Consider the following 19272-nt stretch of genomic DNA (forward strand, 5'->3'; position numbering starts at 1 on the left):
GACTGTTTGTAACATGATTACGTACAGAGTATATTTCATTCATACACATGTGTTCATGTTGCAATGGGTTAATATTCAGGAGCCAGTCATCACTATGTCACCAAGGCAGGGGAAGCACCTTGACTTCAAACACACAGCAAACACATGCCAACAGGTGTTAGGAGCACAGCAGTTTCTTGTCATGCACATCAGAAAACAAAGATGGATACCCTCATCAGGACCGGAGTCCATTCATCGTCACGAGGACAACAGGCGGAACACCAAAAGACAAACACGACCAGAACACGGTCGACACCAGACGAGTCCTGCTGCATGTGGGAGAGGAACTCATGGTCCCAGTTGTGTCGGTCGGCAGCACGGTGCTCTGGGTTAAAGACCTCTTTCTCGTCGTCTGGCAGATGAGGAGGATGACGAAGATGCAGAAACAGCTATAAAACACACACAAAACAATATCAAATATGCTGAATAGAATACAGGATTAATAGCAAATCGTCTGAACTGTAAACGATTGTGAATCTTCAGGGAGGGGAAACAAAGAAATAAAAGAGAGCACATGTATACTCACAGCTCTGCACATGTTGCTTTGAAGGAGAGATGCTCAGCATCATCCTCTCCAGCTCTTCATCTTCATCCATCACTGTGATGCAAACAAACAAGTTAGAAAGAAAGAAAGAAATATCTTCTTGCATTTGTGCTTGTATGACTTGCATGTAGATCCCTGACAAGACACCAGACTCACCAATGGCTTCAGCAGGAGCATGTGAGGCGTGTGACATCACAGGTGAGGTGTGTGACATCAGAGGGGTGACAGTGGGTGGCTGCAGCTTCTTCTTCAGGTAGAGTTGTAGCTTATGCATCTTTGTGCCTGCAGTGCAGTTCTTCTTCTTCAGGATGAAGGATGCATAGCCGTCCTCCCTGCTCTCCCAGACCTCTCGCCAGGTGCTGTAGGCACGAGTCCCAAAACCCACCAGCTGGTCATCCTCCGATGCTGCTGCTGTCACAACTGGCTTGTGTTCCTCATAGTTGAGGAGAGACTGGATTCCTCCAAACATGAGGGAATAGTTGAGAAAGGACAGGAGGCTGTCCTTGTTGTGCCCCGCTGCCATGAACACTCCTGCAGCTTCCTCTCTTTGCTGGTTCCTGATGAGGTAGATGGTGTATCAAATGTCATTCTCCAGAAGCCAGCGGAAGGAATGAAACAGCCATTCTCCCAGGGTAAAACACATGTCTGCTCATCTCTCCTGTTATGAAAAAGAGTAGAGTATATTAGTAAGTATATTAATACGCTATAGACAGGCATTGTTTCCAAACAATATAGTTTCTGAACCTTAAGTCCTTTGTTGAGGCACACTATTTACATGTCAGTGGCAGGCAGGCAGGCAGGCTACCCCCCCCCCCCCCATCTCCTGTGCCCTGAACATCTTGTGGAAAAGCATGGAGGTGAACTCACCCATCTCCTGTGTACATGGAGGAATTAACACCCACCCCCCAGTCATGTGACTCAAGTAACAATTAAGTGTGAAGTGTCTTATCACAGAAAGGATCTCCATTCCCTTGTGACCATCCCAAAATACCTGCATCAGATTATGAGTATACTTTTATATACACACCTTATCACATTCTGCTGTTCTCTGTTTTAACAGTGGTGGAGAAAGTATACAGAACTTCTACTTCAGTAAAATATAAATATTAATACCACCACATGGTGGTCCTGCATTAAAATAAAGAAAAGTAAAGTTACAATTACTTACTACTATGTTTTAATATGCTGCTGGTCGTTTAATCTATAATTACACCTTTATTAGTTGAGTGTAATACATGGAGCAGTTAATATACGTGATATGTTAAAGTAAAGCTTCATCAGTCACGTTAACCGAGGAGAAGTGCGCGTTTAGTGAAGTGACGGGAGTCAATAAAAAGAGAAACCCGTGACCCGTGACCCTGTTTACAGTTTACCGTTCCTTCACAGCGTGTATGTAACGTAATATCCACAGTATTGATATGGTCATGTAACGTCATATCCACTGTATTGATATGGTCATTCCGACAGCATTATTTATTTAATGATGTCGCGTTAACTTCCGTTTCAACAGCGCAGAAAGTCACATACACGGAGAAACCAAACTGATAAAACACAACCAACTTTACAGTGCGAACAAGAGACTGTCAAGACTAATTTTCATTACATGTTAGTTCATTGTAATAAGTTAGAACGACTTACTGCTTGACGTAACGGTGGAGCTCCAGAGATCCGTATGTGCAGTCGGTCCTTCTCACAGCAGACTGAATGAGACGGAGGAGGGGGAGGAGCGGGAGGAGCTTCACTCTGAAAACAGCGCCACTGAGCTGCGAGTGGCCAGAGATATATTACATCGGCGATTTTAGACACCGCCATAGAGAATGAATGGGAAGCTGTTTAGGGCCGTTTAGCTAAAGAATCCCCGGTGCCCGCGCGGGTCAGTGGCGCTGTTTTCAGAGTGAAGCTCCTCCCGCTCCTCCCCCTCCTCCGTCTCATTCAGTCTGCTGTGAGAAGGACCGACTGCACATACGGATCTCTGGAGCTCTCCACCGTTACGTCAAGCTGTAAGTCGTTCTAACTTATTACAATGAACTAACATGTAATGATAATTAGTCTTGACGGTCTCTTGTTCGCACTGTAAAGTTGGTTGTGTTTTTTCAGTTTGGTTTCTCCGTGTATGTGACTTTCTTGCGCTGTTGAAACGGGAAGTTAACGCGACATCATTAAATAAATAATGCTGTCGGAATGACCATATCAATACTGTGGATATTACGTTACATACACGCTGTGAAGGAACGGTAAACTCTAAACAGGGAGTCACGGAGTCACGGAGTTTCTCTTTTTATTGACTCCCGTCACTTCACTAAACGCGCACTTCTCCTCTGTTAACGTGACTGATGAAGCTTTACTTTAACATATCACGTATATTAACTGCTCCACATGTATTACACTCAACTAATAAAGGTGTAATTATAGATTAAACGACCAGCAGCATATTAAAACATAGTAGTAAGTAATTGTAACTTTACTTTATTTATTTTTAATGCAGGACCACCATGTGGTGGTATTAATATTTATATTTTTACTGAAGTAGAAGTTCTGTATACTTTCTCCACCACTGTTAAAACAGAGAACAGCAGAATGTGATACGGTGTATATATAAAAGTATACTCATAGTCTGATGCAGGTTTTTTGGGATGGTCACAAGGGAATGGAGATCCTTTCTTGATAAGACACTTCACACTTAATTGTTACTTGAGTCACATGACTGTTAATTCACCTCCATGTACACAGGAGATGGGTGGGGGGAGTTCACCTCCATGTACTTTTCCACAAGATGTTCAGGGCACAGGAGATGGGGGTAGCCTGCCTGCCTGCCTGCCACTGACATGTAAATAGTGTGCCTCAACAAAGGACTTAAGGTTCAGAAACTATATTGTTTGGAAACAATGCCTGTCTATAGCGTATTAATATACTTACTAATATACTCTACTCTTTTTCATAACAGGAGAGATGAGCAGACATGTGTTTTACCCTGGGAGAATGGCTGTTTCATTCCTTCCGCTGGCTTCTGGAGAATGACATTTGATACACCATCTACCTCATCAGGAACCAGCAAAGAGAGGAAGCTGCAGGAGTGTTCATGGCAGCGGGCACAACAAGGACAGCCTCCTGTCCTTTCTCAACTATTCCCTCATGTTTGAGGAATCCAGTCTCTCCTCAACTATGAGGAACACAAGCCAGTTGTGACAGCAGCAGCATCGGAGGATGACCAGCTGGTGGGTTTTGGGACTCGTGCCTACAGCACCTGGCGAGAGGTCTGGGAGAGCAGGAGGACGGCTATGCATCCTTCATCCTGAAGAAGAAGAACTGCACTGCAGGCACAAAGATGCATAAGCTACAACTCTACCTGAAGAAGAAGCTGCAGCCACCCACTGTCTCCCTCTGATGTCACACGCCTCACCTGTGATGTCACACGCCTCACATGCTCCTGCTGAAGCCATTGGTGAGTCTGGTGTCTTGTCAGGGATCTACGCAAGTCATACAAGCACAAATGCAAGAAGATATTTCTTTCTTTCTTTCTAACTTGTTTGTTTGCATCACAGTGATGGATGAAGATGAAGAGCTGGAGAGGATGATGCTGAGCATCTCTCCTTCAAAGCAACATGTGCAGAGGTGTGAGTATACATGTGCTCTCTTTATTTCTTTGTTTCTCCTGAAGATTCACAATCGCTTACAGTTCAGACGATTTGCTATTAATCCTGTATTCTATTCAGCATATTTGATATTGTTTTGTGTGTGTTTTATAGCTGTTTCTGCATCTTCGTCATCCTCCTCATCTGCCAGACGACGAGAAAGAGGTCTTTAACCCAGAGCACCGTGCTGCCGACCGACACAACTGGGACCATGAGTTCCTCTCCCACATGCAGCAGGACTCGTCTGGTGTCGACCGTGTTCTGGTCCTGTTTGTCTTTTGGTGTTCCGCCTGTTGTCCTCGTGACGATGAATGGACTCTGGTCCTGATGAGGGTACGTATCATCTTTGTTTTCTGATGTGCATGACAAGAAACTGCTGTGCTCCTAACACCTGTTGGCATGTGTTTGCTGTGTGTTTGAAGTCAAGGTGCTTCCCCTGCCTTGGTGACATAGTGATGACTGGCTCCTGAATATTAACCCATTGCAACATGAACACATGTGTATGAATGAAATATACTCTGTACGTAATCATGTTACAAACAGTCTGATTGATTGGATTTGGCTGAACAAAGCAGGTGAAGTAAAGATACTTTCTGCCTTTACTAACAGCAGTTTTTGTGTACTGTCAAAGTATAAATAACAAACAAAGGTTTTTCCGTTGCAGCAGCCGGGCGTTCACCTCCCAGCCGTCTTTGATCCTGCATTGATGGCCCAGCTCAACGCAGCCTCCGAACGGGTGTTGGGACAGATGAAGTATCCAGCATTTCATCTCTCGAGCACCGACACTGGAGAAAAGTTTGGCCTGCAGTACGTTGAGCCTGGTTGCCGCCCAGTTCCTGTGGACTGGGACAAGCACAGGACCAAGTCGGACTCTGCCCCCCCGGCCCTGAATCCACCTCCTCAAAGCAGCGTGCCTACTGTCCAGTCATCCTCACTCTTCATGGCACCACAGAAGCTGTTCCAGTTTCCTCCACGCCTCCTGTGGATTCTGCTGCTGTCAAACCAGACGTGACTCCCGGCCTCCGACAGATCCAGGTAACATCAAACACACAGGCATAGTAATGGACCAGACTTTAGTTAGTAGGAACTGAATTTTAATCATATTCATTTTCAGGAGGTTTCCTTCTGTAGATCTGAATAACTTATTGTATCCTTTGTCTTTGTCTTCGAGAAACATGTCGGCCGCCTCTGCCGCTGCTGTCCTCGCCGACTGCCGCCGCACTGGACCTGTGAAGACAGGGGAGAGTGTTTGTGTTGGACCACAAGCGGTGGCCGCCCCATGAAGGCAACTATTGACAACCTGCTCAATAAACACCGTGGCATGAAGGACATGCTCAAGCTAGTGGACCAGGACTATGCTGCTCTAGTTCACAACTCTTGCACAGACCCAAACAACATGCTCCACCCAACAACTAAACACCACATCTTACTATATGTTAAACACCTCTGCAAATTACTGAACACCAGCTCGTCTTTAAACACCAGCCCGAAAACTGCAAGAGCGGCAGGAACTCTGGCACGCTCTGACAAAGGGCAGCGAGGCGACCCGGGTGCCGGTTGTAACAATGCCTGTTGCAGTCGTGAACCCACCTCCACCTAGTCAGACCCTCACTAAAGCCTCTATTGAGCAAATTGTGCAAAATATTATTGAAAAGCAACAACAGCATCAGCAGCAACAACAACAACCAGTGGCTTCAAAGAAGCAGACAAAAACGTGCCTTTCCTGTGGTCAGCCAAAGTCCAGGTATGAGAATGATGGTTACTCCATCCACTTCTTCTACCAGCAGATACTTTTACTGCTCCACTAAAGTTTTTAAAGCTTACGGTGCTGAGGCTCTGACAAACCCAAAAATGCCATTTAATGACTTTGCAGGAACACAGTTCTTTCAGCAGGAACTGTCTGCCACAAAGAAAAGGGTGGAGGAGAGAGGCCAGCAGAAGAGGAAGAGAACTGAATCCCAGCACAGAACCCCAGAACACTGGTCCAAGGTGTCGCTTTTGTGGGATGGGACTGAAGCAGGGCCCAAACAGCCCTCACATTCACACCGGGTTCCCGGGGGTAGGAAGTACATTTATTGTCCTGCCAAAGTATTTCCCTGTACAGAGACCAGGGCATGGAGAAGGAGATGACGTGGAGAGAGTTCCAGGCATCTGCCTTCTATGAGACGGGAAAAACAGATGGGCCGTTGACAAGAGCAAATAAGAGAGATGGGCAGTGTTTTGTCATGTATATATCTTTTCTTATTTTAATAATTACATTCTTTTATGATATAAATTATATTTGTTTTACTATTTTTATTGTTTGTGTGACCTTGCACTATGGCCTGTGTGTTCAATATTTACTGTCCTTGTTGTGAATAAATATATTTCATGGACTAATGTCTACATGTGTCATTAATATGTGAATCATTTTAGTGAACAGTCAAGACATATTTAATTTAAGTAATTGCAATTCAAATGTTTATGAGAAGAAAACTAATATGTTACATATAGGTTATAAATAAATAAGTCAAGTACTGATATAATCTGTCTGCCACTGGGATAAAGTGACACTCCAAAAATAGCAAAGTAGGGAACACTTTTCTTGATAAACAGCCCAACTGAGTCTCGAACCCGCGTCCAAATGTGGCTTTTCAGGACATTGGACAGCGTAGATAATACTGCAATTTCATTGGCTGTCAGTGAATTCCCACTATCCACGTCTTGCCAGCTGCGAGTGGCCAGAGATATATTACATCGGCGATTTTAGACACCGCCATAGAGAATGAATGGGAAGCTGTTTAGGGCCGTACCCCCAGTTGCTTCCCGGCGCTTCACTGCAGCCCACTGCTCCTTAATAACTAAGGATGGGTTAAATGCAGAGAACTAATTTCCCCTTGGGGATTAATAAAAGTGTATATTATATTTCCAGCTTTATTTTCAGAGATCTCACCATAAATCCTGAGTGATGTTGCTGTGTAATTCTAATATATTGTATCCTAAAATCTAAATGTTTTGTCTCAAACAGCCATGCATATTTAAACTGTTTCCTTCAGTTACATTAAATGAAGCCCGTTGTCCCTCCCCTGTCTAGGAGCGATAGAGAAGCAGAAGCTGGTTTATATTCTGAACAGAGATGCAGCTGCCAGGCTGACCATCTCCTCTCCGCTGGAAGCACACAAGGCGAACACACTGGTCTACCATGTCGTCGGAGTCGATGTCGGCTTTGAGAACCCCATGTTTGCCTGCCTCGAGATGGATTATGAGGTACGTCATGAAACATTATTATGGTTTATACGCCTTTTCAGAGATGACACACACTGGGTTGTGCTGCAGATGTGATGAGTTTGTCATGTCTCTTCTCTGACTATCCTGGAGAAAGATTTAACCTCCTGATCTCAGCACCGCACATCTGCTTCATTTCAAACTTTTTTGACTGCATGATATATGCTTGGTTTCACAATTAGTGTCAACGAGAGTAAAAGTAAAATGTCTTGGAAAACTATTACAGCGTTCTTCCCGTTTGCCTTTTGCTGAGAATGAACTGCGAGGCTTTCTGTCAGAATGCCACCAAAACAGATACCAAAAGGTCTGAGCGGCGTTCAGGATCATATTGACGTTCAAATAGTCATCTATAGAGTTTTGGAAAGGCTGCTCCCGGGTTATGTTGGAGAAACATTGTGAACACCCCCCCCAAGTCAGGGCACATGCTGGTTGCTTTCTCTCAACTTGTTGTTCAACGTTTGGATTAGGGCTGCAACTAACGATTATTTTGATAATCGGTTGATTATTTTATCGATTAATCGAATAAAAAAACTAAAAAAAACTTAATTTTCAAGCCTTTATTCAAAACAGGGTCCGTACGGTCATGGAAAACCTGGAAAAGGCTTGGAATTTTTAAATGGCTATTAGCAGGCCTAGAAAAGTAATTAAAAAAATAAAATCCCAAAATGTTTGGAAAAGTAATGCAAATTTGTTTTATTCAAATTTTTATTTACACGGTATATGTACGGTATGCTTTGGAATTCTCATTGTTAGTTTAAATACTACATCTTCTCACTTTGTCACGTATAGACAGAGTTTTCACAAAATGTTTAATCATGGAAATTTGTTTTAAAGTCATGGAAAGGTCCTGGAGACCCACTGGTCACCATGGTGATGAACCTGTTCACTGGTCACCATGGTGATGAACCCGTCACAAACAGACTGACAGCTTTCCTCTCCTGAGCAGTGGTCCCCACGTGGCCCCCTGAACAATATCAGAGACGCGTTCCGATTTATTATTTTTTTCACCTGGCCCGCTGCCGTTGAGATTGCAGTGAGACGCGGACAAAATGTAGAGTGGTGCTCTTCACAACAAAACATCTTTGATGGACGTGTCGAGTCTCGGCCAATCAGCGTTCAGATGTTGACAGTGTTTGGGAAGTTAGGTTAGCTTGAATGTTAGTCCGCTACATCTGCTGCTGTCACGCTGCACGGTGTAGCGATACTAACAAAGTACCCGTACGTTAAAAACGATGTGATTTAGCATATTTTTTGTATCGATACTTCATTAAAAGAGCGCCCGATCAGAGCTCACGCGCTGCTCCGCTCCGTTAAATGGTGTCTGCACGCGCAGCGCACACAGCGAGTGGCGTCGTGGCTTATCTCCGTTGCCTTTCTCCGTGGAAAAATATTTTCCGCTATCCGCCACGGAATAAATAACGACGTTTTCTACGTTATACTCTTGTGGAAATGCCACACACGTCGTGACATGTAGCGCCCTGGTGTCTGGGTTCATAACGTCACCCGTAGGCGCACACAGCTCCGTGAATGTCTCCGACTACGTGAATGACTTCCGCATCCAGCGCCACGTGAGCAGCAGCAGCCAATTAGATTCATCAACAGAGGAGCAGCTCAGCGCTGATTGGCTCTTACAACGCAGCGTTCCGTCTCTCCCTCCGCTCTTGTTACTATGGAAGCCCGTTTCCGCCACTGTGAAAAAAAAATTAACATCCTGTAAGTCATAATTATGAGATACTATCTCATAATTATGACTTAACTATCTCATAATTTCGACTTACTATCTCATAATTATGAGATACTATCTCATTATTTCGACTTACTATCTCATAATTATGAGATACTATCTCATTATTTCGACTTACTATCTCATTATTATGACTTAACTATCTCATAATTTCGACTTACTATCTCATAATTATGAGATAGGGTGAGTCCTAAATACAGAAACACATCATACTTGTTACACTCGGCCAACATTAACACACTCCTGAGATTTAAGCTGTAATTTAATGAGTAGTCATGTTGTATTCCAGTACAATTTTTTTCAATGATAGACTTTCTTTCTGTTTATTGGAAAGCTGTTTATCTATTTTAAATGCATAAAAAAGGCATCCGTACAGTTCCACTTTTTTTATGTGGTGACTTTGTTTCTTTTTTTTTTTTAATTCCTTTCTCTCTTCCTCGATTCACTGCAGAATGACCTGGATGACCCGGAGCGTGGGATGATATTTGTCTGCTCAGCCACCCACAAGACCAAGTCCATGTTCTTCTTCCTGGCCCAAACAGAGCAGGGAGACATCTTTAAGGTTACCCTGGAGACGGATGAAGAAATGGTGAGTGGCGATGAGGGGTTGATGGAGGGTCCTGCTTGTAATTTTTATTTTTATTTTGTTGATCTCCTTATTTTCCATGTGTTTATTTAAAAAGGTTTTGTGTTCTTTCTCAGGTCACAGAAATCAGGCTGAAATACTTTGACACGATCCCTGTAGCAACAGCCATGTGTGTCCTGAAGACTGGCTTCTTGTTTGTGTGTTCAGAATTTGGAAACCAGTAAGTCTTTTGTCAGCATTAATTCTTCTTTGTTCTTGTTAATTAGTATTCATTTTGACAGAATACAACTTTCGACCATTTTGTTCTTATATTACGAGTCTTGAAAACATTCAGATTAGTGTAAAAATCACTTCATAATTCATGTGCCTTTTTTTTTGCTGCTTCTTTTCTCTCATCTTCTCTCCTTTTGGTTTTCTTAAGTTACCTTTACCAGATCGCTCACTTGGGTGACGATGACGAGGAGCCTGAGTTCTCCTCTGCAATGCCGTTGGAAGAGGGAGACACATTCTTCTTCCAGCCCCGCCCCCTCAAGAACCTTGTGCTGGTGGACGAGCAGGAGAACCTCTCGCCCTTCATGTCCTGTCAGGTCCGTGTGGTGCCGGTGCAGCCTGGCCTCCCCGTTACCTGGGGGCAGTATTGCAGTGCCTTCCTTTGTCGGCTCATTGTGTATTTTCTCCCTGTTTTGAACAGATTGCAGATTTAGCCAATGAAGATGCACCACAGTTGTACGTTGCCTGTGGTCGAGGACCCCGGTCTACTCTGAGGGTCCTGAGACATGGACTGGAGGTATGCACGCAGGCTTATCGACACAATATGTAACATGCATGCAGGCCAGGACACCTATACATACACACACATATACACACTTTCTGTTGGCTGAAAAGTGATGAGTTTGTTCATGTCTCTTCTCTGAATAAAAGCTGAAGATTCTCTCAATTGCACTGATTTCAGCAAAAACAGAATGTGGTGTTTTTATGTCGCACACCGTCACCTCCGTGTACTTTCATTACTCGCTGCCTTTAAACTTAGCTGGTTGGTTTTTGATTTGTTATCATGTTCAGTGCAGATCCCACCTGTGAGTAAACACACGAAGCAGGTGTGTTTCTCCAGGTAAAGTGTTCCATGCTCAATGCATGCGCACACAAACGCACGATGAATGTTGCGAGCCTATTGCAGCCCCACTGTCGCTATCACAGCCACCATGTTACCCACACTGTCATGGGCTGCTCTCCCTGGATACAAATATCGCTGCCATTCTTTTGTCTTTCGTCTCTATCAGGTATCAGAGATGGCCGTGTCTGAGCTGCCCGGTAACCCCAACGCTGTGTGGACAGTACGCAAACATGTGGAAGGTAAGAAGCTTCGATGAAATGACACTACTGTCTAAAAATCTTCATGTATGGTGTCTGCCAGTAGTTTACGCTTTAGCTGGCTTTGCTCAGTTTTATCAAGATTATAATTGTAAGGAAACCGCCACATCAAAACCACATGGATGCCATTTTTTTATGTTTTTTGTCGCATTTTGTTCTTTGTCATTCGTATTATTGAAGATGCGTTTTGCAGAATAGCATTTAGTGGCACAGTAAATGTTTGTTTACTGTGCCACTAACCGGGGTCTGTGCAATCCATGTAGGATTTGATAGTTTGTGCATTAGCTTCAACCCAAAGTAGCACACACTAAAACCCGCTCCATCAGAACAAAGTTATGTGAGCGGCTTTACTTCTGTAGCACAGTGAATTCAGCCAGTGACTGAAGTGACAGCGGACGGTGGTCTGCAGCAGCTCAGGGTCTCACCTGTGTAACGGCAGCAAGAGAGGGCTTGCTGCTCAGTGAGTGCAGCTCCCAAGGATCAGACCTTACTGAGGGTCCGTGACTATCAATGACTACTAATTTCATTAACTTGTCTCAGGCATTACTCTGGCACTGCTATGATTTAGATTATCCCTCTTATTTTCCTATTCAGTAACATCCTTTTTCTTCTCTGTACTTTTTCTTTGCATCTATTCCTTTGTTTTTATTAGATGAGTTTGATGCCTACATCATCGTGTCTTTCGTGAACGCTACTCTGGTTCTGTCCATCGGAGAGACTGTAGAGGAAGTGACAGATTCTGGGTTTCTCGGAACGACGCCTACTCTCTCCTGCTCGCTGCTCGGCGAAGACGCGCTGGTGCAGGTGTGTGTGCCCTAAACATCGTCTTCATTCATACCTGTGATGATTCTGGACAACAGTTGCATACAAATAGTCTTGAGCATTTTATTATGTCACGTATCCCGAGTGGATTAATAAAGCCTCCCGTCTGTCCATTTGTTTCCAATCAAGTGGATCTCTATGCATAGTTTTATGATGTATAAATATTAGGGCTGTCAGCGTTAACGCGTTAATCTATGCGATTAATTTGGCCGCGATTAACGCACTAAAATATTTTAGCGCAATTAATGCAACTTTGTTTACTTCCGGTGTCGTTGAAGTTGTTGCACTCCTGTGAGTGTCAAACCGTGGCAGTCCGCCTCCTTCCTCCCGTCTGCTCCTCGATATTCACAGAGAAACAGAGGGCGACGTGTCGGTGACGCGGGGCGGAAGGTGCAGGTGATTATTTATTTTTTTCTCCGCTCGATGCGCGCGCAGACACGCCGGCATGGAGCTCTGCGGCGCGCGAGACGGAGAGCCGAGAAATGTGAACGACACGTCGAGACAGAATGACATGCTGGTGTAGAGACGACCAACAACAGACGTTTAGTTTAATAAAAGAACAAAGACGTCTTTAAGGAAAGAACCGTACGTTACTTCTGCTGTAATCTGGCGCTATAGAGAACATTACAGGGGGGCGGGGCCTCACCCTGATATAATGGTGGGGGAAACACTGGGATGTGTCACATGCAAAAGCTTTTAAAAGGTGAATTTATATTGTTTTGTAAAATCGAGAAAATGAGCCCAGACTCCAGAGGGTTAACGTGACATATTTGTCAGTTTACCAAGGCCACTGGTTCTGCTGTTGATCAGTGTTAACCCTTGTGTTGCCTTCGGGTCATTTTGACCCGAATCAATATTACACCCTCCCCCCGCTTTAGGATTAATTTGACCCCATTCAATGTTTAATGTCGGTGTTCTTTCGGTAGTCAACAAACAAACATAAAGTGCCTCACACTTAAACTTGGAAAACAATATTCATTCTAATAATTTTCTGGAGGTTTTAATTGCTGGCGTCAAATTGAACCCAAAGGGTAAAATATGTTAGTAAATATAAAGGTAACAGGAGGGTGAAACATTGAATCGGGTCAAAATGACCCAAAGGCGGGGGGAGGGTGTAATATTGATTCGGGTCAAAATGACCCGAAGGCAACACAAGGGTTAAAGACGAACTCAATTGTTCTCTGCTACCATAATAAACACAGGAAAGCGCTGACTCTGCATCTCAATCAGGGTTTTTCCTGGGTCAAAATGAGTCTTCAGTGCTCCCAAATTTTTTTTTTATGCACACGGTCTGTGTCGCTCTGTCCATTCACCTCACAGTTGCGTATTGATTAGACAAGAAGACACGCTTATCAACTCAATTACTATTGATCAAAACAGAACGAGGGTTCGGCTGTAGCCTACTTGAAACATACTATTGAGAGCATATTCGCTGACATGCACGTGATGAACAGTTTTTGGGTTTTTTCCATCGCAGACTTTTTTTTGCCTTAAGGCACAATCACACCACACGCGACTATAAAAAACGCAGCCGCACCAAAAACGCCTTGGCAAAAATGTGCCGGGCAAAACAGCGCTGTACGCCTGTGGAGCGGACCTGCGTGCGCAATCAACCATTGAGTTTTGGTTCAATATATGTTTTTTAAAAAGAAAGGAAAGAGTACGGCGAACACCACCATCTATTCCATGAGTTGTGTCTCATGGCGAGGCTTTCAGTTGCACTTCCGACCGAGCAGGAGTCAGTTTGAGTCGTGTTTAGATTTAGAATTATAAAGATCTGCGTAATTAAATACCGCTAATATAATATATAAAATGCGGTTCTCCTCGGGAAAACAGGAAGGAAAGCCTCCTGCTTGATTCGATTGGCTGCATTGGCCGAGTGTGACGTTGATGAGCTGTGCGCTTCCGCGCCTCGTGCTTAAAGTTGAGAATATTTCAACTTTTAACCGCGCCTGAAAAACGCAAGAAACCCGCGCCGCGTGGCATTTAAAAGGCGCGTCTGAAAGTCGCGCCGTACCAGAGGGAATCAATGGTTTTGCGGGCGACGCGTTTTTGAGAGGCGCGTCTGGTGTGATCGAGCCCTTAGGCACTCGGGATTTGTCATAGGCGTTCGGGGAAACGGCTTAGGCGCGCGCCCAAATTTCCTCTTTGCAGGAAAAACCCTGTCAATACTGTTTCTCTCTCTGTGTCCTTCCTCTCTAGTCCGGTCAACTCAATGAGTACACGGAGCGGAAGGAGATGTCTGCAGACGTGGTTTGTATGAGCCTCGCAAACGTTCCACCTGGTGAGCAGCGCTCGCGTTTCCTGGCAGTGGGGCTGGTTGACAACACCGTCCGAATCATCTCCCTGGACCCACTGGTAGGACCAGTATACTAGTTTGTAAATGTAATAGACCCATTAGCAAATATACCATCACTGAACATGTAATGGTTGTGTGTTTGACTTCACAAGTCCAAACGGATGTGAAAAATGAGTGATTATCAGTTGAGTGTATTTATATATATTTGCCTTTTGATTTAGTCAGCCAGTCTTGCTAGTGAGTTGGTCGAATGAACTCGAGCTTTTATGTCCCGATACCGTGGTTTAGGTGTCAACCGATGCATAATACACAGTTTTTAATTAAAGGCAGTGTGAGATTTGGTGGCATCTCGTGGTTAGGTTGCAGATTGCAACGATACGGCCCTCCAGCAAACAATGGTGGCCTATTACTGTCAATACAAATAAGCAAAGTCTCATTCAGGATACTAATAGTGGAGTCTCGCTTTGAGAAGTTCACATGCGCTTCATATTATTCATTAATAGAAGTTTCTACGGGCAGCTACGATACAACTTTTGTGACTTTCTCAAATGATTACTTGTTTCCAAAAGTTTCAATCTGCCTTTGGATAAACTCAATGTAAACGTTCATTGTTAATTTAATTTTTACACTTTAGTGAGACTATTGTCTTTGTACGTTTCCAGCCTTCTGAATTATTGTCAACCCTCTCAATCTTTATCACTTTCAGGACTGCCTTCAGCCGTTGAGTATGCAGGCCCTGCCAGCCCAGCCAGAGAGTCTGTGTATTGTTGAGATGGGAGGGGTCGAGAAACAGGATGAACTTGGAGAAAAGGGATCCATTGGCTTCCTCTACCTCAACATAGGACTTCAGGTATTCATTCTCCTTCACCAACTGATCCAGACATCTTGTTTTTCTATGACATCCCTGTGTGGTAGAAAAGATATTCATACACTTCTAGTATTCTCTGTAAAGTATATATTCTACCATTTTAAGCTTTTTGATACTTCCAGTACCTTATTTTCACAACAACTTTATCTCAATATATGATATACTTGGCACTGGACCCATACATATAGAAATTTGAGTAAATCTAAATCTCATAATTGTTATCTAACCACAACCATTACCAACCAATTACCCAAAAGCCAGAGCAGATGTCTGGACTTTTTTTTATTTTGTTAATATTTGACTCTTAGCACTGAAAAAAGGACAATCTATTTGGATATTTATTTGAGATCCTTTAGTAAAACGTGTGTGTTTGATCCCCCTCTCAGAACGGTGTGCTGCTGAGGACTGTGCTGGACCCAGTGACCGGTGGTGACCTGTCGGACACCAGAACACGATACCTGGGGTCTCGACCTGTCAAACTCTTCAGAGTCCGGATGCAAGGACAAGAAGCTGTATGTTACTGACATGTATATGCATCAATACATATAAGATCCAACTTGATAACATGTCATTTTTGTAATGTTATACGGTCAAATGGTGATTTATTAAAACAGAACTCGTCTGCCTCCTCTCGCTGACAGGTGCTGGCGATGTCCAGTCGCTCTTGGCTCAGCTACTCGTACCAGTACCTGACCCCTCTGTCATATGAGACCCTGGAGTACGCCTCCGGCTTTGCATCCGAGCAGTGCCCCGAAGGCATAGTGGCCATTTCCACCAACACACTGAGGTATGGATGCCACACTGCAAAATGGTCGCCGCCTTATTTGCCGTGTCGATTTTTAGAAAAGGCTGAAGTGTTTGAGAGTGATGCGCACACGGTCATCCATTCTTTGCTGTGTTCACTCCAAAGTAAATAATAAGATCTTCCTGATGCTGTACTCCACCTCCATCAAGTGTTGTGATGGTACCCTGTCAATTAAGTGTGTGGTATCACAGCTCAGTGGAGGACACGATGTCACCAGAATGCCATTGTATCGCATTTCCCTCTCGGGTCGACACAGAAAAACAAATGCATGTTTCTAAAACCTTTCGGCCTGATTATTATATACATATTATTAGGGATGCAGCGATCTGATCGGCGCCGATCCATATCGGCCGATATTGCTATTATCGGTTTTGATCGGCGTTCTCAAAACGGCCGATCAGATGACGTAACATCTGCGAGAACTATCAGACGTTTCAATCGCCGCGCACCGTAACGGAGACCATGCGCCCGGCGAGGGCCGCAGAGTGAGGGGTCCACGAGGGGATCCTCACCACCGAGCGGCGTCCCCGTCCCCCGAGTTGAATCACTGGGTCAACTCAGCCGACTCTTGCATGTCTGCCCCGACAGACTGATGCTCACGGTACACGCATTCGATCAGGAGCGCGCGAGGGTTTTGATAACGTTAGCGGAAGGATTTATGTGACAACATCCGGTTTTGCAAAGTTAGCGGAAAGAACCACGTGAAACAACATCCGTTTTTCAAAATAAGATGTCGACAAATCATACACTACTAGCATATAAAAGTAAACAATGAACTGATTTTGTATCTTTATAGATCGTTTCTGAGATTTAGCTTAAATTATGCTAACATTAAAACAGTTTTACTGTACCAAGGAAGAGTTTATAAAAATAAGTCAGACTTTTGTATGTTAAAAAAAGTCCTGTAAATAGATTTCCCCAAGAGTTCCAGGAAATGAATGATGCAGATGTGTTCCATACATATCTGAAATCCCCTACAATAGCAATCAAACAATTTTAATGTATCAATTAGGACATTTTTCAAAGTAAAAGTCCTAAATGTTTAAAGAAATCTGTAATTTCTTTAATGTTTGAGTTGCTTTATATTTGTATTTCCTCATAGTCCTAGGCAATAATGCTACACAATAAATAGAATGCTTCAATCGACACCGTGATCGGTGATCGGTATTATCGGTGATCGGCAGATACTGATTTCAGTGATCGGTGATCGGCACAAAAAACCTGATCGGTGCATCTCTACTTATTATTATATATTGCACAGCATTCGTTTGGTCGTTTTCTTTTTGTCTGTGCTGTTTTATTTATACTTTAGGTTTTCATGGTTGTGTGAAAGGTGGCATGTTAATTTTCTCGGCTCGCAAGTAATAATAATTTGTAACTGTTCTCCCCTTCTGTTTTCTCTTTTATTATTCGTCTGGCAGAATCTTGGCTTTGGAGAAGTTAGGAGCAGTCTTCAACCAGGTGGCCTTTCCTCTGCAGTACACTCCCAGGAAATTTGTGATCCACCCGGAGACTAATAACCTAATTGTGATCGAGACGGACCACAATGCCTACACTGAGGCAACCAAAGCCCAGAGAAAGCAACAAATGGCTGACGTATGAAACGCTGCTCTAATGATCGTATTGGTAAAACCTAACGCTGCTCTGTGGTCTTTCACAGTAATAATCCAACAGTGCAGTGTTATTATTTTGGTTAGATCTAATGTTTTTCCAATTAAAAGCTTAAAGAGCAACTCTTTAGAACAAACACTTTGCTCTACCTTTCTTGTCCCTTTTAATGGTCCAATATAATTAGTATCCTTTCAGTTTCCTCTGGGGAGTGTTTGATCCGGCTTATAGCCACGTTTCCATTCAATTGTCAAGTGAATTTGAACTCAACTGCAAAAACAGAAATACAAATTTAGGCACATCTCTATCAACAGGCTTAGATGGAACAAAATGGGCTGTTTGGCCAGAAGTTGGTGCTGTCGACTTAATTTAACACACAGCTGTAATCTGCCAGTAAACAGAAGAAATAGTCGGAGAGGATGCAAGCCAGAAATCAATCAAGTGCACACAAAAAAACTTCCACATGGAGTCAAGGATGAACTAATTAGAAATATATGTATATGACAAAGGTGACTGACTGTTTGCTTTAGCAAAAATTAGTTGAGCCATGACTTTGTCTAAATGTTTTCTCACTTAATTCTTTCAGCTGGATAAACATGTAGTTTTGGTCTTGTCCATTTAAAGCATGCATTTATCTTGGAACAAGTTGCCGCTATATCTCACCCACAATCATCTTAAGTGTGACCGTTTCCTTTTTTACATTACATTACATGTCATTTAGCAGACGCTTTTATCCAAAGCGACTTACAAGAAGTGCATTCAACCTAGAGTACAAACCAAGAACAACAAGAACACAGGAAGCAACACTTCCTCAACTCAGTCGAACCACAAAAGCACCACAATAAGTGCCATCCCAGTGCCACTGAAATGCAACTCTGTGTTTTAATCCAGATATAGTCGGAAAAGATGTGTTTTCAGTCTCAGGCGGACGATGTAGACTCTTTCTGCTGTCCTGATGTCAGTGGGGAGCTCGTTCCACCACTGAGGAGCCAGGACAGCAAACAGTCTGGATTTCGAGTGATTAGCTCGAGGTGCAGGAGTCACAAGTCGGTTGGCTGTTGCCGAGCGGAGCGAACGTGCCGGGGTGTACGGTGTGACCATATCCCGGATGTAGACGGGGCCCGATCCGTTCAGAGCACGGTACGCCAGGACCAGTGTTTTGAAGCGGATGCGAGCAGCCACCGGTAACCAGTGGAGAGAGCGGAGGAGCGGAGTGGTGTGGGTGAATTTCGGGAGACTGAAGACCAGTCGAGCTGCTGCATTCTGGATGAGCTGCAGGGGTCGGATGGCCTTAGCAGGTAGACCAGCCAGGAGGGAGTTGCAGTAGTCACGGTGTGAAATGATCAGAGCCTGGACCAGAACCTGTGCCGCCTTCTGAGTAAGAAGAGGCCGTATTCTCCTGATGTTGTGCAGCATGTACCTACAGGAACGCGTCGTCGCAGCGATGTTGGCTGTCAGGGAGAGTTGACTGTCTAGTGTCACCCCGAGGTTCCTGGCAGTCAGGGTAGGGGCCAACACAGAGCTGGTGAAGGTGGTCGTCAGGTCATGGGTGGGGGAGCCTTTCCCTGGAAGGAATAGTAGCTCCGTCTTGTCAGGGTTGATTTTCAGGTGGTGAGCAGACATCCACTGAGAGATGTCGGTCACTCCATCACTCCAGCTCTGAGGTCTCGACACTGGCTTCCTGTCTGTC

At 44.1% G+C, this 19272-nt stretch overlaps 2 protein-coding genes across 2 annotated transcripts; both read left to right on the forward strand.

Moving 5' to 3' along the window:
• Positions 1 to 3731: 3731 nt before the first annotated feature.
• LOC130210161 (uncharacterized) lies at positions 3732 to 5227 on the forward strand. The gene is made up of 4 exons (XM_056440150.1): positions 3732 to 4025; positions 4126 to 4187; positions 4330 to 4548; positions 4880 to 5227. The coding sequence occupies exons 1-4, from the start codon at positions 3968 to 3970 to the stop codon at positions 5225 to 5227; spliced, it is 687 nt and encodes a 228-aa protein (XP_056296125.1). The 5' UTR covers positions 3732 to 3967.
• Positions 5228 to 6329: 1102 nt separating this feature from the next.
• LOC130210162 (splicing factor 3B subunit 3-like) lies at positions 6330 to 17723 on the forward strand. The gene is made up of 14 exons (XM_056440152.1): positions 6330 to 6362; positions 6853 to 6865; positions 7289 to 7461; positions 9675 to 9812; positions 9926 to 10029; positions 10231 to 10396; positions 10501 to 10596; positions 11090 to 11162; positions 11833 to 11984; positions 14205 to 14360; positions 15008 to 15151; positions 15556 to 15681; positions 15811 to 15956; positions 17396 to 17723. Exons 1-14 carry the CDS (start codon positions 6330 to 6332, stop codon positions 17574 to 17576), a joined length of 1701 nt encoding a protein of 566 aa, XP_056296127.1. The 3' UTR covers positions 17577 to 17723.
• Positions 17724 to 19272: the final 1549 nt, after the last annotated feature.

This window comes from Pseudoliparis swirei, chromosome 19 (assembly GCF_029220125.1).
Source record: "Pseudoliparis swirei isolate HS2019 ecotype Mariana Trench chromosome 19, NWPU_hadal_v1, whole genome shotgun sequence".
NCBI lineage: Eukaryota > Metazoa > Chordata > Actinopteri > Perciformes > Liparidae > Pseudoliparis > Pseudoliparis swirei.